At 31.0% G+C, this 24,204-nt stretch overlaps 1 protein-coding gene across 1 annotated transcript; it reads right to left on the bottom strand.

The window, feature by feature from the left end:
- Window positions 1-795: 795 nt before the first annotated feature.
- On the bottom strand, window positions 796-1,683 carry LOC123198881 (uncharacterized protein At5g65660-like). The gene is made up of 2 exons (XM_044613678.1): window positions 1,161-1,683; window positions 796-1,041 (listed from the first exon to the last, which is right to left on the bottom strand). The coding sequence occupies exons 1-2, from the start codon at window positions 1,389-1,391 to the stop codon at window positions 874-876; spliced, it is 399 nt and encodes a 132-aa protein (XP_044469613.1). The 5' UTR covers window positions 1,392-1,683; the 3' UTR covers window positions 796-873.
- Window positions 1,684-24,204: the final 22,521 nt, after the last annotated feature.

The raw sequence follows: 24,204 nt of genomic DNA, 5'->3' as shown, positions 1-24,204 counted from the left end.
CTGCCTTTATAAGGACACATACCTAATTTGATTGCACAACGCTAATCCTCTCCTCACTTAACCAATGTCATTACCATTTCTCTTTCAAAAGGTGATTGGAAACCAAATAACAGTGTAAAACATAAAAAAAAAAAGCAGTAGGGCTGCCTTCATAAGGACACATACCTAATTTGATTGTAACAGCCTTGCCTTAACTTCCCAACGCTAATCCTCTCCTCACTTAACCAATGTCATTACCATTTCTCTTTCAAAAGGTGATTGGTTCATTGGTCTGAGTTAATTTTAACCCAGCTGCAGATTTTACAGAGGGTAAAACGCCTACAAAAAACTGCATGAAATACTGTAACTACTTCAGAAACAAAATTTATAAGGATTTAGAATTTAATTGTTATAATTTATTTAGAATTCTTAATTTTAGTTGCCTATTACGCCCAAGATTTCCTGTTGAAGTATTATGAGAATATTATTGCGAATTGGGGTTATATGTATTAGTTTTTCGTCAATTAAATAAAATATCACTGATTCTTTTGAGAAAATTCTCTCGGGTTTTTCTTTTTCCATTTAATTGTACCATTGAAGTGACCTCCCTAAATAACAATTTTTCTATAGTTAGTTCAATTTCAAAAAGGTGATTTAGCTTAAATAAAGTTTTCTCGTTAAAAAAAATAATTGTAGAAACATTTTTTTTTACTAAGTTGTCGCTGAGAGATTGCCTACTTGTAATGATAAACTTAAGGTGAATACAAACTGTAATGCTTTAGAAAATAACTTGTAACTCTTGCATAAGGGGGAAAGTTGGAAACGATGGTAAAACTAGCTTAATTTATCATTAAATGAAATTATATGTACACCAAATGATCAATCTTACTAATGCTAATACAAAGGTACTGGAAAACGTGGCAACTTGGGGGGCTTCTGCACTTTCACAACAATATTTTCTGCTCGAGGAGGCTGACAGGGACATGGTAAAGCTATAAACTTTGGGATCTGATCTCCTGGCATTAGAACTGGCAAACTCTGGCTCTGGTTTGTCTTCAAATCCTGGATACACAAAACAGCTTAGTCTTATACTCTTACTTCATCAGTTGAACTTCCCAGGCTGTTTTCAACAAAAGATTATGTATAAAGAAAAAGCACTTAAACGAGAAGGGGAAAATTACCATGTCTGCAGGGTTAGATTTGGAGGGTGAGCCTTCAATGTCAGGATTAGGATTTAAGTCGTCGGAGAAAGATCGACGGAGGGATCTAAGCTTGTCCCAGTGGTAGCAGCAGGAGAAGATGCCACTTAAGCTGAAGATTACAATCAGAAGGAGAGCTGTGCCAAGGGGGAATCCTAGAGCGGGGCGAGAGGGGTCTCCTCCGTGGGGTGGTGGAAAATTCGGACTCTCCATTATACACAACAAACCTGCAACAACTCTTCCTTGATGAACACCCTCTTCCTTCTCTCATATGTTGTATGAAGAGAAAGAGAAATAGAAATAGAGAGAATATGAGCAGAAGAAAGCAAAATAAGCAAAGGAAAAACGATTGAGAGTAAGTGAATGAATGGTAAGGTTGGTGATGGAGAAGGGAATTGGGGAATTTATAAAAGGAATGGAGAGTGGATTATAGGTTCGTGTAAGGGTACAGGCTAATGTCCTGAAGCCCGGGCCTAGTACGGAAGGAGTGGGGCAGTTTTGTTGGGTGGAAAGCAGGTAGAAAATCTTTGATTTGCTTGCCTGTTTTGTTCGGAATTAAAGGATGGAGAAAGAGGTGATAAAAATCGGTTTGTTAAACCCCGGTTCAATGATTGACCTAATAATTGTTGAATTGGATAATTCAATAGTCTCATCTTAATTTAATTCTAATAATTTGAACTAAAATTTTTTTAAAACTTTAGTAAAAGATTTCACATTTTAACTAGTCAAATTTTATTAAAGAGATCGAAAGATATTTTTTAGTACATAAAATATAAAAATAAATATTTTCTAATAAAAGATTTCACATTTTTATTAGTCAAATTTTACTAAAGAGACACTAGAAGATATTTCCTAGTGCAGGAAGTGTGAAAACAGAAGTTGGAAATTGGACCGTGGTTATTGGCTGTCATCTATCATTTGGTTGCAAGGCTGCTCTTTCCTTTTCTTGGATTATGGCCCCTACTATCATATGCTTTCATGTATTTCTACTCCTTGTGTCCAAAGCATTTCTTTCCAATTGGTTTTTGGTTGACCCTTTTGTACTTTAAGCTCATAGAGCACAAACGAGATCAATAGGACTATTTCAGTCTGTCATAATTAAAATGGTTAAGTTTTACTTTGAAGAAGAAGAAGAAGAAGAGAAGAGGAAAACATGAACCACAACACTTAACCGAATAGAAAGGCAAAAAGCAAGAATCAACTGATTTTCCTACTGTTTTTAATTTAGTTTCCAAGCAGAAAAAAGCACAAGATAGCACCGAAATATTAGAAAAACACTGACCAGGTTACAACTAGGTTGTCAAAACACTTGATAGCTACGCAGTGGTGTTGATATCTTAGAGGATACGTCGTGAAGAATTCAAATATTAACCACTTAGGAAAGAGTTTCACTTCTTTTTTGACTAAAATCACATTTCCCACCTTAAATAATTGTAGCAAAATGATTCTTGCCATGTTTTTATGTTCATTTTGTGGACCTGCTGCTTCATTGAAACTGACTGGTCTGCATCATCACAGTATTTTCTCAGAAAAGAAGAGGAAAGTCAACTGTGAAAACATTTGTTTGAACATTGCAGCTGGATTCACTTTACAGGATTCTGGCTAGCTATTAGTTAAAGTAGAACGTACTGGTGCTGTACCAGTTTCAGAAACAGGTCATTGCTGGCTGGAAGAAGGTGAGACATAGCTATTTGCAGGTCATTTTCATGCCTTTTTTAATGGTCTTATGGTGCTCTTCATCTACTAGGTCGATGGACACTCTCACACTAGCTTGCTTCCCAACAAGGGTCTAAGAATATCCTTTTGGTCACTTTATTCCCCAGTCAGTCGCGCAACTTCTTGGTAATTTCTTCTTGATAAAGGAAGAGATTTGAGATGAGGATGAGCTGTTGACACGGCACTTCTGGAATTATGCTTTGGCATATTCATACATTGCAATTAGAAAACGGGTAATGCTATGCATATCTATTTTAAGTATATAAATTAGTATATAGTTATATGTATTATTATGTGATTGATTATTACTTTATCTTTAATTTAAAATCATTCAATCATATAATGACACACATTCAGTGTATACTTATTTATATACTCAAAATAAATATTTATAGTTTTATTGTTAGTAAATAGTTTCATACGAATTATCTTTACAGATGTTAATTGAGTTTCTTGTCACTAAGTGATTCCATGCATTCCTAGTCTAATAATCTAACCGATTGTTGTTAAGATATTATCTACTTTAAATACATAATTTAAAATGGTTTTGTTTTTAAGTTTTATAACTTAAAATATGTCTTAACAATTTAAGAAGTTTACAGTATATTTAAACAGTATTATTTTAACATTCTTAAGTGATGTTAAAAGCATGTACAAACCCAATGTCTCTCACGTAGACTACAAAAATGAGATTTCGGTAAAGGCGTCACGAGTTCTTGTAGTATAATATGCTAGCAACTAAACTCAGTCTGTGACAGCATTTTTTAAGTGGTGAACATATCTGCAAATAATATCTCAGCATAGCCTGCACAATGTCACTGATATTTAGCAATTTATCTGCAGAATCAGCATCTTCAATTGTAAGCAAAAGCGTGCCTCTTTTAGCATCCGATTCATCCACCCTCTGCACCACCAAAATTGTCAAAAAGATGAGCATTTATTATGAAGCCAATGTCAATTTAACATATTTTTCTATTGAGTTTTATTGCTTTTCATTTTATGTTTGCATGTACTTAGGAAAAAAAGAAACTTGTGATTGTTTTTTACAAGTAAACCTAAGCTTAGTAATTAATAATTGATCCTTCCTTTTCAATTCCTTGTAATTTAGTTTAGATTTAATTACACTAACGAAACATTATACAAGATACTAATGATGCAACTAAGGCAAGCTCCTAAATTAGGAAAGCGGTGCCCTCCGAAATACGAGAAATGCTGCTAATGCCAAAAACAAGTTGAAATCAAGCAACTCCAACCTATTTTTGTGTAGCCTTTATCAAGGTAACTTCAGTTTAGAGAACTCTTTCCTCCTTTTCCCTTATCTTCCACTTTTGAAAACGTACTCCAAATAATAATTTAAGTGATAAAACATGTGAAATTCTCAAATAAAAGAGTTTGGGTTTGAGACTTAGACAATACCATATCAAGATTAGATATTTGATTTACATAGTACAGTGATTGTAAATCAGTCATTAAACCTGAGTATTATTTACACGGGCTAATTGAGGAGGTTTTATTTTGTCCTTGCCAAACACCAATAGTTAATAGCACTAACTTTATGCATTCTATTTCCCCAAAAAAAAAAAAAAAACCATTCAAAGATTATTAAGTATATTCCTCTAAGACTGATATCATAGCACTGAAATAGTGAGAAAAAAAAAAATGGGCGTAGGTTGCCTAATGTCTTGTGTTGTTGCCCCATTGATTTGATTTCAAGTTGAGTTTTAGTGCTTTCTTCCCAACTGATTTTGACTTGACAAAGAACTAAGGAAAACTGAGAATATGTTTTCAATTTCCATTGGAAGAAGCCAACATTTCCAGACAATTCTTGCATTAATTAGTGCTTAGAATGGATTTTTATAGTGCTAAGAAGTGACAAAGTCAATGTGCCAATATATAAATGAAAAGCAATTCAAGATTAAATCAATTATGTTTGACTGATTTTATAAGTAAATAAATTATAAGATTAACTGTGATACAATAATGCTTTTCTTCTCATTTTTACCTCCTAGTGCCGTCATATTATATATAAGTTATTAAAGCTGGGGTACCAAATTTAATTTTGTTTCTGAATGCAGGACTTGGCCTTTTTGGACCACATTTGAGCACATTCAAACTCTATTTCAATGTTCTATCCTGCCGGGTTGGGCTTTGTTTAAGTGCCCATGCCCCATGTAATATAAATAAACATGTCAGAAGAGCCATGTCAACTCACAGGTGCATGGACTGCACAATTATGAATCGTATTAGAAGCCTTAGGATTAGGTTATGACTCATTAAAAATTATAAATAAAAAATATTAATAAAAAAATGTTAAAATTTTATGACTTGGTGAGCCGACTGTAAAAGCATGCAAGCCACCCTACTAAGGATTCGTGAAGGCATGGCACAAGGGACCCTGAACCGTGTCAGGGGACTTTCAATCCTAGTGGGCTAGTTTGTCTCAGCACGTAGGCATAGTGATTGCGTTGGAGTCGAATAAACATCACCCTTTATCATCTCTAAATATAAATTGTGTTATTGTAGTAGCCAAAATATGATCCAATAGTTACTAATACAACTTTTGTTTTTTTATATTTTTGGTTGGTGTTCGAAATATAAAACTATGATATTTTGCCTCAAAAATAATAATAAAACTATGTTTAATTATAATGTATATCTATTTTGATATTAATAATGATATATTATCATATGATTGAATATTATTTTATCTTTAATTCAAAATTACTCAATCATATAGTAATACATCATTATTATTACACAAATTGATACTAATTATAAATATATATAATATTATTTAATAAATAAAATGATTGATTTCTTCAATTTTATGTATTTTAATTTGGCCAAATGACTATTTCCCACCCAAGGTTTGATGTTTTCTCAAGTTTTCACCCTTTAACTATAGAAACACCAAACACCCACTCATGATCGGTTAGATTTAACAAAACCCTAACGGTGGTAAAGGTAAAATCGTCATTTTCGCTATAATATTAAAAATAAACTAAAATAGAATCTATTTTGCCCCCCTAAACTTTAAAAACTAAAATTTTCCCCCAGCCTAAGTTTTAAAAAATCGTCGTTTCACCCTAGGGTTTCGTTTTGAAATCTCCAGCGACATCTCTGGCTCCATTGCCGACGACCTCTCCCTCCCGAAGTTTTCTCTCCTTCCGGCGAACTCTTTCCTCCTATTTGGACGTCCGATCGGAGTTGGAGAAGTCGTGGAAGACGAAGAACTTCGTCAGGGAAGACGAAGTTCTTCGTCTTCCTAGACGAAGACGAGACGACTCGTCGTCCTTTGGGAAGACGAGATGACTCGTCGTCCTCTAGGAAGACGAGTCGTCTTCATTTGGGAAGACGATCATCTTCCCAGACGACGAAGACGAGATCGATTGATCTTGTCTTCATCGTCTGGGAAGACGATTTCTCTTCCCAGACGACTTCTCTTTGCGTCGGATGCGTAGTGCAAGAGTTGAGGGCGACTGTCAGTGTAAGAGAAACCGTTGGGAGGGGAAGACGGCCAGTGATGACGTCGGAGAAGGTGAAAGGGTTTGGAAATAAACCCTAGGGGGGAATGTAATCTTTTCAAACTTAGCTTAGGAAAAAAATGTTAGTTTTTAAACTTTTAGGGGGAAAAATGAGATTAAATTTACCACCGTTAGAGTTTTGTTAAATCTAACCGGCCATAAGTGGGTGCTTGGTGTTTCCATAGTTAAAGGGTAGAAACTTGAGAAAACATCAAACCTTGGGTGGGAAATAGTCGTTTGGCCTTTTAATTTCTATAAATCATTTATAGGTTTATCTCATTATTAAGTATACATAAATATCTGAATATACCCCGTTCATTTACAAAATAACCCATACCTTCTTAATATTTGTTTAGATTCTTATCTTTATCTAACATATCAATTAAGCAATTGTGTATATTAAAAACACATGTTTTTTTGTTTTGTTGACTATGAAAATTCTACCAATGAGAAGTACATGAATTTGTAAGGTGCAATTTTATACAAGCACATGATAATTAAGAAAATATTTTAAAAATAGTTCAATCTATTATTAAAAAACCTTTGTTCACTGTTATATTATTGACATTTCTAATGAAAATATGATAGATTAACAATATAATATGTAAAAGTTATTGTTTTTATCCCCCTGTACAATCCTGCATTTATATTAAAATATAATTGATAATTAAATATGCTTAGATTATCCCCCATGTATATATGATGTGATTTTGAAATAATAGGATATTTGAATGACATGTTAAAGAGACTATGGCAATAATTGAAATTGTTGAGAGTTCATCTTTTTGTTATTTTTTTTATAGAAGGGTTTTTATGTAACACCCATAAACACATTCTATGAACATTTTAGTAGTTTCATTTTATGCATATTTAATTATATTGTAAAATGGCTAGGTATGAGTAAGAATGTGAAAAATTATCTTGATAAACAATCATGCATGAAGGGTGCATGCCCATTTATCAGCATACCACATGGACAAAATGAATAATGTGCAACATTGGGAGTTAAAGTGGATGCATGATTGTGCATCACTTGAGTGCATGACTGTGACATTCGTTAAAGGCAAGGTTTTATCTAAAGTCGCTATTCTATGATATTTATTGCATAATCCACACTAATCTTGTTAGATCAAGAGAGAAAAAGCTACCAATGTAAGAAGGAAAGACTTCGACATGCTCAAGTTGATTATCGATGATCGAAGAAGAGATTTCGGGCCAGTTTTACTAAGGGTTCTGCCATAAATTCATCTCGTTGGAAGAGAGGTAAGCGAGAGTTTGTGTTATGCTTTATTTGATTCTATTCATTAGGAAATCTATTGTCCAAAGTTTTAGAATTATGCTAGGTTATTGGTGTCTTTGATAGGAGAGTGTGTATGTGTATGTGTATGTGTGCGTGTATATATATATACACACACACCTCGTGCACAAGGATATGCACAACCGTACACCAATCCCCAAAAACATAGGTTCTCTAATGGACAAACATACATAGGACCCATACGTCCGTCAATGATCTATAAACGGAGGTGCATGATCTTACACCATGGAAAAAAGATGAGAACACCCCTTAGATTAGGCATAATTGTGAAAGAGACAAAATTTAATCATGAGGATAGGATGCACGATTGTGCAGATGATAAGATGCATGAATATACATTAGTGATTGCATGAACGATTGTAATTGCATTGTCATGAATGTTCATATGAAGGACTCATGCATGTCTATACATGGTCAGGTACAAAGTCATGCAAATGAAGATTAGTGAATACCCATGCTTGATCATTAGGTGACCATTTATAGAACTATTCTGATCCATTTTAAGGATGATTATGGATATGTCAAAGTACTAGGATATGCCCAAGAGAAAGAATAAGAAAGGACATAGAGATTGGAAACATATACACTAGGTGAAAGTTAAATAGAGCTTGAGATAACTTATGGACTTCAGAAATAGAACTTAAAAATCATATTTTTGAGTTGAGATAGATCATAAAAGAAATAGAATTTTGATTTCGGTTGATTGGTTGTTGATTAGGATATAGAAATCTTGTAAAATACATGTATGGCCTAGATACCCTGAGAATGCATATGAGAGAAAGAGAATTCCCATAGAATACAAAATGAAACACCACCTACGAAACATAAGAAATATGATATGTAGCAAGAAGTTTGTTGTGATAAGGTACTCGTGACATAGGCTTATACCCATATATAAGGTGATAAATAGTTTGTTGATTAGTGTCTATTGATGTGTACGTCAGAATTAAGGATTTGTTTATTGGCTTAGGACTTGCCAAGACATATAGTTCATCAATTGATTTGTTAAAACTGCGAGTCTGTCAAGAGACAACCACAATAGGATGATTAGAACATAGATAGCTTTAGAGATGAGTCACATAGCCAAGGTGTCAAATTGCTACTTCAGCTAAGTCTAATTGACACAAAATGATGGGATGAAGGATTGAGAGTTAATCTTACTTTCACCCTAGATGAGATGGACTATATTTATTTGTTATTATTCCAAATCATATAGAATAAGGTAGAGAAAACCCAAGATTATGAAAGAGATTAATCTTGGAGTTCAAGATAAAGAGCAGAAAATTGTAGTAATATGTTTAAATATTGTAAGATAGATACTCGTGCTTACTAAGTGTTTTGTTAGTCACCCTCTTTCTCTTGGATTTGTAGGTGAAAGACATCGATAAGATACTCAATCAGTGGTGATGGAGTGGTATAAGAGAGATGGACTCACAAATTGACTATATGTTGGATTTATATTTAGTTTAAGATATATTTTATTTGGATTATGATTTTATGTACACACACTATGGGTATATTTCTTTAGATGTTATCATGTTGACACTTGGATTTTTTTTTTTTTGTGCATTTGCTTTTATGGGAGACTTTTCAATATTTTATGCAATTGTAGTATGCTATTTTGCTTGATTTCATGTTGATAGTTAAGATTAAGTAACACTTTATCTTAAGGGACACGATTTTCAAGGTGGGGTGTTACATTCTACTTGCACTTCAAGTTAGACTAGCTATAGGTGATATGTCTAATTGCTACTCATGTAGTTGATCACCTTTTCATTGTTATTCTTGTACATTTGACTAAGGCAAAGTTTGACTACATAATAATTGCCTTTATTTTCTACACATATGAATGACACGTGAACTATTGGAATCTTTGTTTCAAAGCACACCTTGAAACTAAAGTATACACTCTACATTTAATATACTACAAGCACGCACGGTATATTTGTTATGGTAGTTTAAATCACCATGATTTCTTATTAAGCACGATTCATGTAACTTGCTAGTTAATCACATTTGTTATTGTCTTGACTTAACTGGATGAAGTTAATTCCCACTCAATCTTAGATTCCTATAAAAACTTCTTAAAGCTTATTCTTCAACCTTTTCTTTACTTATCAAACATTCAACTTCTCTAACTTATTGAAACCTTAGAGTTTTTGTCGAACCAATTTCTTCAAAACTTTCAAACTTTTAAGCTTTTCTTAAGGACTTTTTTTTTTTTGTCTTTCCAATTGAATACCATCGATATACCTTCTATGCCCAAACATACCAAAGTATTCTTAACAATCTTCACACAACGTAAAGTTCCTCAACTTTGAATATAATTTTGAGTTTCTTTGTTTCTGTTTTTTTAGAGTTGCTTGGTAGGCTTTTGAATATGGTATTTCATTATAAATTTTATGGCTTGTTGGTAGTGTTTAATGGTAGGAAACATCGTGAGGGCTTTTGATGATGATAAAACTTGTAAGCAAGGTTAAGTGATGTACGAGATACATATATATCATGGATTGTACAAAATACAAATAAGATGATGTATGGGTGTCCATTATCAATGTATAGTCATAAATGGCATCTATATATGCATACACGAATCTCATAATTTCATAATTTTTTTCACCCTGCACACTTACGTACGCTTGTATGCAAATATTTTCTTGCTTTTACACAACGTTCTAGCATACTATAGTATGCAATTCTGACCTTCTTCTATTTGTGCATCGTGTATATATTGGGGTGTAGTTCTACGCTTGGATCGAGAGTGCTATTAATACAATCTAGTGACTATAAAAGACGAAAAAGCCTCCAAATGCAAATATAATTTCTATAAACACCATATAATTGTTTATGTATATTTGTGAATCAATGTGACTATGTGTGAGATCCTTGGACAGTTTTATGGTATTGTGTGATTATTAGTTTTTTAAATATCAATTTTGTTGTCATAAAAGGTTGTAAAACCTTAGTCTTTAGTAGATTTGGACTTCACTAGCATGTTGTCCACATAGACTTTGATGGTTTTTCCTATCTATTTAATGAACATCATGTTGACCAAGCATTGGTTCATAGCTACTGCATTCTTAAAACCAAAGGGCAACATTTTTGTAATCGTATAATCTATGGCTGATGATGAAGGTGTGTTATTCATCAAACATGAAAACAGGGATCTGGTTGTAGCCTGAATATGTGTCCATAAATCTTAACAGTATATGTCATGGTGTTGCATCCATGAGTTAGTCAATTCAAGGGAGCAAAAAGTTATCTTTGGGGCACATCTTGTTCAAGTTTGTGAAGTCAATACATGTCTGTTATTTTTTATTTGGCTTAGGAATAAGGATGAGGTTAGCTAGTCGATTAAGGTTGTAAGATTTACAAATGATCATGTTATCGCATTGTAAAATGATATATTTATGTCATCTCATATAGACAGAAGATAGAATGCACTCCTATATTAGCAAAAGACTAGAATGACATATTGAAAAGATTATCGGTATAGTTGAAACTATCAAGAGTCTATTTTCTATGTATTTTTTGATAAAAAGCGCATTTTAGGTAGAATAGCATATAGGTGACATGTCTAATTTATAATTGTGTAACTAATTGCTTCTTTATTATCACTTTTGTACATTTAAGGTGAAGCCTGACCATAAATGTGTAATATTGAGTTTTATAGTATAATGCAATTAAAAAAGAAGAGAAAAATTAAGTTGAGGGCCAAAAGACTTATTCCTACCCAAGCTTTGGTGTATTTCCAAATTCTCACTTGCAAAGTTTCAAAAACTCAAATATCCACTTTTTGATAAAATTTTTTATTAAAGTTAAGGATAAAACTATCATTTAACAAAATTTAAAAAAAAAAAATTATAATTTCATCTCATTTCTCCCTCTTAATTTAAAAAATTAATAATTTCTCTCATCTAAAGTTTAAAAAGTTGTATTTTTTAACTACCAATCTGAGAAGGTTATTGGTTGGCCTTCTCACCACCTCTTTCCCCAATGGTTTCCCAGCGTGGAAATCACCAAAAGTCTAATCGAAATGACTAAACAATATCACATAAATCTATATGACGTCACATAGATTTGTGTATCATTTGGTAATATGTGCATCAATTAGAAGACACACAGACATGTACATAGTCGTCTATGCATCGATTGACCAATGCACAAATGGTCGAATGACACCTAGATTTATGCAACATTGCATAGATCTGTGCAACATTGTCTGACTATTTTGATTGGATTTTGTGGTTTTCACGCTTGGAAACCATCGATGAAGGAGGTGGTGGGAAGGCCAACCAACAACCTTCTTGGATTAGTTGTCAGAAAGTGATTGTTTGAAAAAATAAAACCTTAGAGGGAAAAATAAAACTTTTCAAACTTTGGGCAGAGAAAAATTGTTAGTTTTTTAAACTAAGAGAGAAAATGAGATAAATTTTTTTGTTAAATGATAGTTTTACCCTTAACCTTAATAGATAATTTTAATAAAAAAGTAAGTATTTGAGTTTTTGAAATCTTGTAGGTGAGAATCTAGAAACACACCAAACCTTGGGTACAAATAAGTCTTTGGCCTAAGTTAATAGTAAATAAACTTAAGAATAAGACACAACAAAGATATGATTAAATTGTGTCTATAGTGTAATATTGACAACATTTAGACGCAAGATCATTTAGTAAAAGTAAATAATTGCATAGTTAAGAACACTTCTGTATTCCTATGATTATTAATATCATAAGACTAACTTTTTTCTAACAATACAACTATATATGTCTATTTTAAGTATATAAATAGATATAATTTGATGTATGTTATTAAGTAATTGAACAATTTTGAATAAAAAATAACATAATATCTAATTATATAGTAACACATTATATATATATATATATTTTAAAATGATTACGCATAACATCGCTCTTTTTCTAATTTTAAAATGGATACTAATTTTTATAACACTACCAAGATGAATGTTAAAAACTACTGTAAATGGAGATGTCAAAACAAATTCATAGAGATTGTTCTGTGTTAGGTCGGGCCCAACCGTAAGCCTAACTTTAGTGGTTAAATATTGTTAACTGCATTCAAAACTAACTTTACCAATTGTAAAGTGGGAAAACAGCAGACAAAAATAGATCGCAGCACAAGTACGTGTCTAAGTCAAACAAAGGCACACAGTGTGCTAGATTGGACCTCATTGTAGATTGATCTTGATTTGCCAAGTCTAAACATGTGTCAGTTAGAGGCACTTGTGGCTGTCATTAAATAGAAAAACATGTCATCTCCTGGATCGTGCGAACCCGAATCCAACGGCTCTATGCAGCTTCAGAAAATTACATAGGGCAGAAGGAAAAACTGAAATGATAATTTTTATAGTGGTAAAAATAAGATAATCATGGTTAGGCTATTTGGTTAAACCTAAAGTAAGCGACAAATGCAGAGGTAGTCTGTCATTGGGTCCTTCTATTGTGGCATAGCCTCATAAAATCTGTGGTGGCATACACAAGTCGACAACTTATTTACTTAAATTAATTGTTGCCACCCGCCATCCTTACGATCTCTTCGTAGCCAAATGACTATTTCCCACCAAACTTAGGTGAAATTAAGACTGAAAACTCCATTTGTTCACCCATTATTTTTGCATGGTCCTTTCTATTTTTGTTCTTCACTCCTTTTTTTTTTTAATCCCTTGTTAATTTTATATCCTCTTTTCCTCCCTCTTCATTGTCACTTCTCAATTGATAATGCCTTAACTATGTTGATATGATTTGCATAGATATTAAGAGAATGGACCTAACCTTTATGACACTTTGAGACTATATCCCAGTCTTTCTACACCTAGGAAGCATATAAATGCATCAAAGGGTGTGTTTTTGTGTTTTTAAAACATTTTGGTTTCTGAAACAATCCAAAATTGGTATGAAACACTTTAAATGTGTTTAAAAATTATTAAAAATTAAAAACGCATTTCATGTTTTAAAACATGTTTCAAATGCAGTTTTGTGTTTGAACTTAAACAAATAATAAAGATTGCTATATTCAAGCTCCTAGGATTAAACCGTCAAAATGTGGTGACTCTTATACTCTAAATGTTTGGAATCAATCCAAGCCTGTGATGGTGCCATTGACTTTGTTGCTGTAGGCTTCAATTGTTGCCTTTTCATGAGATCAATTGATGAAACAGTGAAAGTATGGAGACAAGAGCTTCAAGGGATTACTAAGCATTTTTTAGTCCAGGTTTTGTTAAAACAACAGAATGCAGTCACTCAATAAATTAGGAAGCGACCAAAAGTAAGTTCATGTCTGATAAAATTAAACAAGATAATACAGTGACACACGTTAAATGACAATTGGCAATGTTGTTGTCATCAAGAATTTTTCCATCTTAATTATTCTAAAAAATCTTGTTGACTTAAAAATCTTCCACTCATTTTAACTAGCTTGCACACTTGTAAGGTAAGTGAACAAAAATAACAAAGGTTAAAAAATATGTAAAGTACAACTTTTAAAGAAAAGAAATAGGTTATTTTATTTTTTAATGAAAATTTGGTATTTATAAAAAAATCCTATAATTTTCATATTTATATGTTTCTTCATATTTCTGTTTTCTATATTTTTTAAAAAATATGTTTAAGTGTTTTCATGTTTTTGTATTTCCCTTTTTGTGCTATTTAGTTCTACACTAATAAAAGTCAGATTAGCATTAATTGAAGCTAAAAGGTTGATGAGATGCCATACATGGCATTGGAAATTAATAAGATTCTTTATTCGGTTGCCATCAATACCATGGCGTTTGAAGTCTCCATGAGATTTAAACGACGATGATAAAGCCATGACAATCCAACAAAGCCTTCATGTGATTGTGCATTGTTGTCTTTGTGTTGGTATGTGCGATTGTGCATTAGCATCTTTTGTGGTAGTGTGTGCCTAATTGATTTACATTGTTCACTATGTAGACAAAGATGCATTGATAAAGACCTAAAGGAAACATGTGCGTGTGTGAGCATAGTGAGCACAGTGATAACACAATCACAAATGCAACAATTGGTTGATGATGGAGATCATGAGCATTTTCATAATTTCAATAAAAAATAAATAAAATATTATAATTATCATTTGTATTAAGTGTTCAGGATATTTTGGAATTTCACTAAAAATGATAAATTAGGAATTTATAGTGAAACTAAACGGTTTTATTAACAAAAGTGGATAACATACTCATCGACTTCTTAAACTTCAAGGGTGAAAAATCTTTGTTTCATTTAAGTTCGACTGGGAAATACTCATTCAACCATATTAAAAATAATGATATTAAAGTGTATTAAAAAATAGCCATTTTCACTTTTATACTCATATAACTATCTTACTCAGATTTAATAAAATTATTTCTATATATAAATTAAAGTTTTTAGCCATTCTCTTCTATTTTCTAAATCCACATCAACTTATTTGACCCTATTTATAGTCATTCAATTATATATAGTAAACCAACATTTCACCTTGAAGACGAATGAGAAACAAAGTTATTTGTGATTATTTATGTGATACGTTATACAAATTTTGTAATGCATACAATTGTTTAAGGTTTAAATATTTAAAAAAAAAAAAAGTTAGGATATTAGGTTTATAAGTTGCATTTGATATATTTTATAGTTGTTTTGATGATTCAGTTGTAAATGTGGTTAGGACTAAGTAGAGTAGGAATATATTTGCATATGATTGTTTGTATTTTTTATATAGGCAAAATGTTGATGGTTTCAAAGTAGAGCGTATGTCACCTAATTGCATATAGAGAGATACATGTAAGAATTTTACATTAAAAAGAGGTTATTGTAATTTTTTAATTAGTGTAGTCTATATATGATTAGCATATAATCTTGGATATGGAATTTAATTGGCAAATGTAAAGGTTACTATAAACATTTTATCCTAAGAAGGGTGAAAGAAAATTTTCTTTGTGTATATAAGGGCTTAGTATAAACCCTAAAACTAATCAGTTGGTGTATTTTAAGGTATTAGTATAATATACGCTAACAAGAAAACTACATAAAAATAAAATAAAACCCTACTAACTAAGGAAATTTACAATAATCCCCATTAACTAAGTTATTGTATTTGTTAAAGTAGTGCCTTAGAGTTAATAAAATTTGTGTAATTTGTAATTACTTCATTTATATTAATAAAAGGAAACTATTGATTGTTCATATTATGTTTACCATGTGTTTGCATAATCAATATGCCCTTAAAACATGACAAGGAGATCAAACAATTGACTGTGGGAATCATATGCACACATTAGGTAGCAATTTTAAAAATGTCTATAATCTCGACGTTATTTTGACTAAAGGCACAAGTAATAATGATGAGATTATTATAATGTTGAACAACTCTATAAAAAGTGGTAATAGTTCTCACATATTAAAGTTGTTTACTAACAACTTGGTATAACACATAGGTGCAAGGATAGACATGTTCACCAAATAGACCCAGTTTGAGAATTTACATGAATAGTTGTTTTAATGTCTATGAAATACATTATCTAACTCATAGGTACATGTGATTTTTTCACTTGAGGTCACCAAACTATAACATGTAAAGATTAATATGGTTTGATATCACTCAAAGTGTTATTGTAAAAAGGATAACAATAAAGGTTGTGATGGTGCAATACATAGGTACACGTGATAAACATGTTCACCAAACATACCCAATTTGAGGATCTATATGAATGGTTGTTTAAGTGTCTATAAAATACATCATTTAACTCATAGGTATATGTGATTTTTCGACTTTAGATCACCAGACTATCATATACAAGGATCAATATGGTTTAATATCTCCTAATGTATCATTGTAAAAAGGATAACCATAAAGGCAATGACTAGTCATACCAAGATCTTTATGAAGGCTATGGTGACTTATTAGAGAATTTTTACTCTTAACCACAGGAGAAGATATCTCTAATGAGTATACTAACAGACATTGACAACCACTCAAATTTATGGCCACAATGGGATTGGGTCAAAGCTTGATCTGAATCGTTTAGTCATTGATTTATATCGATTCATATTAAGGAGTTCTTAAGACGATTGTATGTGACCATAGAGTTGACAAGGCTTAAAGTTGTTCCTTGACACTCTTTGATCGGGTGACCATGATGTCTTAATAGATCAATCTCGGTCTGTGTTTGGACTCAACCCAAATCTGGATACTATCAAATCAATAGAGAGCTTATAGGTCATATACATAAAAGAAGTTGATCAAAATTTGGAGATATAAGATTATTTGAATTAGATTTGATTTAGACACCGAATTAAAGATTTTTTAGTCTTATAAGGTCTTTGGGCTCAAAGTGCACTTTATAGCAACTAAGAACCGATGTGTAATAATCCTAGAGTGTTTGGGTATACGTGAGATTGTGGTTAGATTGGGTTTATCTAATTGAATAAGGAAAACTCGAGTTTGACTTTCCTTGAACATGCACGATCATGCATGCTCCATGGACAATCATTCATGGTGACGCAAATATGGATAAATTTTTATCCTAATATGTGCTTGAGGATCCGGATAAATCACAGATCTTATGGGATAAGGATTAAGGATGCATGATCGTGCATCCATGATGGACGTTCGTGCATGACATCTATAAATACAAGCACAATTTTGCAATTTCACACTTTACATAGAATATATAGACATGCATGCCTATACTTACAAATACTATATGCGTGCATCACATCCTAGCTAGTAGACCTTTGTGCATGTTTCTAGTCTCCTTATGTTCATGCTTTATGTGGACACTAGGGTTTCGTCCTTTCGTGGGTTGGAGGGCGATGATTTTGTCATGTAAAGACTAAAAGAGTTTTCCAATGCAAGTATATGGTTTCAAACCTTGTTTTAAATGTTCTTTACATGTTCACAATTTTTTCTTCTAAAACGAGATTTACCTTAAGGTTTTCAAGTTTTGAATATAAAATTTGTTGTGGTTTAGTACTATGAGAGGTTATTATAATGTACAATTGGACTTTATTCTATAAGACCCTAAACCTGGTACAACACATATAAATCAAGATATAATTGTGCATAATAAATTGGAGGGAGTACATATGTAAATCAAGATACGACACATGTAAAAGTGAAAAGTTACTGGTACAATATATTGGTGCTATAAGACACATTATCCTTCATAATGTCACTGATAGCTCCATATATTCAATAGTATGACCCATTAAACCCTAGACCTTAAATTACACATGTAAATCAAGAGACTATATATGTCATAAATATGAGTGAATTACACATTGCACCAATCCAACCATTGTATCACAAGTATAAGTGAATTAAATATTGCATTAGTTCGACCACGGTATCATAAATATAAATAAATATAAGACACTTTTATTGAATCATAGCTAGGAATGGGTATCATAGCTAGGAATGGAAGCTTGACCCATTCGTTTCCTTTTCCTTTAAAAGTTTTTCTATTTCTCAAGCTTCCTAAAAGAAACGGACTTAGAAGTGTTGATGTTAATGTTAATAGTTTTTCTCAAGTTTTCATACCTAACGTAATACGAGAAAAATGTCTTATATTTGTTTTTATTTATGATACTATGGTTAAATTAATTTAATAGTTATTTCACAAACATCTATGACATAGTAGTTGAACTTATGCAATATTCAACTTGTTTTTATGCATATTGAAATTTACATATATAATGTCTTGATTTACATATGTATGTGGATTTGTCAAAGGCATTATCATGACAGATTTTCTTAATGGTACCAAGTAACCGTACTAAGAACTTTTCACATTTACATGTACAGTACCTCTAACTTATATGTATTTTTACATATGTAACATATTGATTTACATGTATAACATCATATCTAAGGTTTAAGGTTTTGTAAAGTAGAGTTTTGAGGTTAGGGTTGAAGGTTGAACGGGTTGTTGTAATGTGTCCTAGTTCATGGAACCGTATTTTGTAATTTTTTTTAAATTGTGCACGTTTTGCCAATTGGGTAACATAAGCTAATTGTTAAAATCCAGTCATCAATTTATCTATATTGCCTAATTCGTCTATATATCAACTTAATCTCATGTCAATGTGTTCGTACTTTCTTCAATATTCGTAACCACACTTATAATTGAATAATCAAAACAACAATAAAATCCATCAAATTTCACATATAAACCTAAAACTATAACTTAAATAATAAGATGTCTTGTATAAGTAATCATATATTGGTTGATTTCGTGTTAACATTGATTTTAATAAATGGATGTAATGATCTTTATAGTTTGATTTTGTGGTTTGAGAATTAGATCAAGATATTACAAATGAAACTTAGAGATAAATAGAGTTGAGGTTAGTGATAGGGTTTTGTCGAAAATTTTGAGTTGGAATTAAAACTGTACTTTCATTAAGTTGGTTATATGAGCATGGGATTAGGGTTAATAGTTATTTTTATTTACCCATTCTTATTTTAATTAATATGCCCAATTTTTTTTCATTTTTGGAAAATTGAAATATTTACTCTGAGGATTTGTTTGGTTCTATAAAAGATTACCATAAAAAAAAATTATTTGAAATATTATTTAATATAAATTATTACTATATTTAATTTTTTTTAGGTATATATAATTATTGTATTTTATTAGATATAAAAAAAATTCTAAATTATGATTTTAATTAAATATCCTTGTTATATTTATTGAAAATGAGAATATTTTTCTTAAAAAATTAAGAATGATAGAATTATAATAAATTTAAAATTACTTTATTAATATTTTAATACATAAGGTGAGATATTAATCAATTTATCCTTATAATATATGTTATATCATTATTAATAATAAAATATTATCAAAATTTGTTATTACTGACAAACTAAACAAAATAATATTAATAATAAAAAAATAAATTACTATAATAATATATAAATACTTGAACAAAAAGTTCTCTAAATGTTATCGATTTTTCAAAAACTACTAATATGCACTATAGTAGTTGAATTGTGTATCAAAAACTTAATTTTTCGTATCATCTATTAAGTATTATATGATACAATTTTTAAAAAATAAAATAATAAAATAATTTAATAAACTGGTCATCATTTTTTAAAATATCACAAACACCCATGAAAATCTAAGATTTTTCATAAACAATTCTATTATATATATATTTTTTAAAATGTATCCATCTGTATTGGTAATATATATCATATCGTATTATTTGATACAATCATTATATTATGTTAATTCGATATAACTCTTAATATGTATTATTTTTCATATATATCATATTATATCATAAAATATATATTATATCTCATAGAATACTAATAACTAAACATTTTCTAAATGTTATCCTATCTACATTTTTTCAAAAACTAGCAATATTCACTATTTTATTTACATTGTGCTTGTCAGTTCATGGGATTAAATTCATTTTCGTGTTGGGAGATAGTTAAGTTCTACGATTTTATAAAAAGGTATAAAATAATTCTTTGACATTATTAAAACATTTAACGAAACTCCTATCAAAACTTAATTAAGGACGCTTAAGACCTAATAATTTCTCATGGCCCAACGAAACAAGCCCAATTTATGTGATTCAATATAATTTCTGGTTAGGCCAAATTACTATTTCCCGCCAACAGTTTGATGCAAACCCAATCTCTCATTTGTTAACTATCAAAAATTCAAACCTTCATCTATAGACTGTTAAAATTAACAAAAAATAATTAACTCCAAGATAAAATTATCATTTAATTAATAATATATTAAAAATAATAAAATATTATATATTTTTTCCTAGGTTTAGAAAACTGATAATTTTTCCATTAAATTAAACTTTGAAAAGTTACATTTTTCTCTCTAGGGTTTCATTTTCACCAAAGTTCTCTAGCGCCGGAATCCTAGTCACATAGTTATATGCAACCATCTTTCTTTCTGCTTCTTGAGTTTTAGGAGTACATGATGAGAAATTTTGTTATGTTGAGGACAAATGTGAAGAATTTGAGTACTAGATAAATTTTTATTCTATATTCAATGTTAAAATTCTTTAAATCTATATAATACATTTTTATAATTTAAGGTAAATTTTTATTCTTTTATTGAATACTTATTCTCTCTATAGGGTACTTAAAGGAAAAATATCGAAAGTTACAAAATAAATACATTAAAATAATAAAAACAAAAGAGAAATAGTGAAAAAGTAATATTAGCAAGTAATCTACAAATCAACTTGTACCTGCAAGACCATGTACGGGTTTTAAAAATCATTATTTATACAAATTGACTCATTTTTAATTCACACCCATTTCATCTACACTCATTTTATCTAATCTATGTCCAATTTACTTGCTCATTTGCCAAGTCGAGGCTAGTGATGGGAAAATGGCATGCATGGAGTATGAAGAGATGTGCCCAAGCAATTAGGGGTGGATATGAACTGAACCGAGTCAAAACACCTTTTAACTTGAGTTCGGTTTGAATGAAAAATAGCTCAGCTCGAGTTCGGTTTGAATTTGTTAAATCAACATTAAGGGCAATTCGAGTTTGCTCGAATTCATAGTTCAGATTTATGGCTTGGATATGTAGCTCAGATTAATGATTTGAATTCATGACTTATTGACAAATTGACGTCGTTTAATAATTATTTAACATAATTATTAAATGAGTCACTAGTGAATTCAAACCGAATTGAGTCATCTATCCAGCTCGCAAGTCAAACTGAGTTAAACTCTCTTTAGCTAAAATTCGAATTGGTTTTAAAATGAACCAAATCTCTTAATTCGAACTCAATTCATATTTGAAATAAAAAAAAATTTAAATTAAGTTGAGCCAACTCTATTCAAATCTAACACTACAAACATGATGTGCGTAAAAACGTTTTTTTGGGTAACCGAGGACCCTGCCCATATTTATTAAATAGGTAAAACTCCACAATCATTATATCTGATAAGTCAATATGAGCCTTGTTAATGACATCATGATTAAAATCCAAATTTAATAAGTTAATAATACTTTTATTCATTGTTTGGGACGCCATTTGGTGGATGTTAGAACTTTTATAAAAGTAATATGAATGATAAGCTAAATGGAAACAAATATTTAAATAAGTCGTGTTTTCATTTACATCATGAAATTGAAAATAAGCCTAATATTGGTTTATTTAATACTATTATAGATAAGCTTGAAGATTTTAATCTCAAGATAGAAAATCTAGATAGGAAGTTAAATTACACAATTTATCATGTATTTTTAGTATGTCAAGTGTTAACTAGAGTGGAAAAATCTCTCTCTAAAATAAGTTTTGATTTATAGAGGATTATAGCTCTTAAACGTGTTCTTAGTATTCTACTCAAGAGGTAAACATGGAAAACTGACTAATAATTTTGGCTATTCGAATACTATCATAAAGATATATAATTACCCTATGTCACTAGCCTTCAGTGATATAGAACAAGTGAATCCAATTGAAGAATACACTAAACAAGAGATCAAACAGTGTACTATTGATCTCTGTAACGGGAACCCAGATATTCGTCATGATTATCTGAACTGGTTAGGAGTAAAAAGGTTATTAGACGTGGTACGCAAAGCCTTAAGTCAAGGTTGTACGCTGATACTTTGCTTTATACTAACATAAAAAACGACCATAGAAACAAGAGAATTAGAGTTGAGAAGTCTATGGTTGGATAAAGTAAAAGTTATTATAGGATATTGGTACAAAGAATCTTAGAATCCTGAAGATCCCTCAACATCAAGTAACATATTTCCAGACTGAGGAAAAGTATGGCAGACGAAGAAAAACTCTCAAATAGTTCGTTGTTAGCCTACAAAATAAATATCCTAGTCTCCCTTTAAGATATGTAAATTTTGTAGCACAGTAGTCCCAAGGAGATTGGGACAAAGCTGAAAACTGTATTTAAAGGTAATAAAAAAAGAATATTTTGTTTCTAAAGAAGAAGGAAATCGGAAAATAAAAGAATAACTTCTAGATATAACTCTTTCAGGTGCTAATGAAATCAGAAAATACTATGAAAAGGAGCTTAAAAAACAAAAGAAAAATGTTGAAAAGGGAAAAACTTCTAAAAAGATATCTCTAGGACCAAAAATAAAAGACCTAGAGAATCTAATCTCTAATCTTAGAGAAACTGAGGTTAAAGATGATCCTTTAGAAGGAATGAAAATCCCCTACACTCTTTTGAAGGATTTCTGCAAGAAATCTCAAAGCCTAAATATACTTCTACGACTTATCCTACAAAGATAAAGTCAAAATTTACACCTAGACTTACACCAAGATTGGTAGAAATACTGTCTAGCAAAAGTTTTTTTAATATAAATTGTGCCAGTAATGTAGCTGACATTATCTTAAATTGGGAAACTGTAAATTAGGTCCATGTACAAAATAAATTTTTTGACCAAGGACAAACCTATCATTTCTTATGGTCCACATTGTAAGGGGTTGTAGGAAGTTTCTGGATGAGTCTAGAAGCTAGTATTGATATTTTAGATACGATAAGAAACTTAAAAAGTAGGGAAGGAATTTTTGCTCTTTTTAAGGATATGCTCTCTACGAAATTTACAGAAATTATGATCTTTAGCAGAAACCTAGTAGAGGTAGTTACTTTAGAAGCATTAACTAAGCTTCGACTTTGCGATATGTGTCTATTTGAAAATTTCATCTGTGAATACATGTGATATTTTTATCAATTACCCGAAGGAACCCAAAAGGTTATGAAAATACCTTTTTTGCAAAGTTGCCCAATGGGTAGGATAAAACAACTAATAAGGCCTTCAAGTTACTCCTAGAAAAGAATCAAATACTCGATTCCTTAGGAGGAAAAATATAGGCAATAAGACAATTCATAAAAAAAAGGTGTCTCAATGCTAAGCTGGACAAAGAAACTAAAAAGCTTAATTTTGATGATGTCTGTTGTTACAACTTTGAAGGAGTCACAGGACAATACAATTGTAGTAAAACTAAATTAGGTAAACTTCAAAGTAAAAGGACACATAGGAAAAAGAATAAATTTTTTAGAAAGGAGAAATTTAGGCCTAAATATTTCCGAACTATAAGGAAAAAATCTATCTATAATAAATCTAACATTCCCGACCATCATAGATTTATGAGAAAGACAGGGAAAACTCCGCCAACAACGAAGGAAAGACAAGAAAAGAGGTATTATGCCACTTGTCCCTTAGGCAAAAGTGCAAAAGACTATGATTGTTGTTGGATATGTGATAACACAAAATACTATGTCAATAAATGCCCAAATAAGGTCGAATGAACAGTTAGTACTAAACTACTAAACGTAGATGTCAATACTAGAACCTTTGAATATGAGTTTGTATTAGGATACAAAGTAAACTCGGATAATGAATCAGTTTATGAACTGATTTCAAAATATTCTGAAGAATTAGAGAAAGACTTTTTTACTGATGACAAATATTCATCAAAACAG

Source organism: Mangifera indica, chromosome 16 (genome assembly GCF_011075055.1).
Source record: "Mangifera indica cultivar Alphonso chromosome 16, CATAS_Mindica_2.1, whole genome shotgun sequence".
Lineage (NCBI taxonomy): Eukaryota > Viridiplantae > Streptophyta > Magnoliopsida > Sapindales > Anacardiaceae > Mangifera > Mangifera indica.
This window is presented reverse-complemented; position numbering and strand designations above follow the sequence as displayed.

Excerpts from the sequence above, each read along its gene's own strand:
- LOC123198881 (XM_044613678.1), bottom strand. The coding sequence starts at position 1,391 with ATGGAGAGTCCGAATTTTCCACCACCCCACGGAGGAGACCCCTCTCGC. Across the intron at positions 1,042-1,160 it reads AATCTAACCCTGCAGACATG|GATTTGAAGACAAACCAGAG; the intron begins GTAATTTTCCCC and ends TTGTGTATCCAG.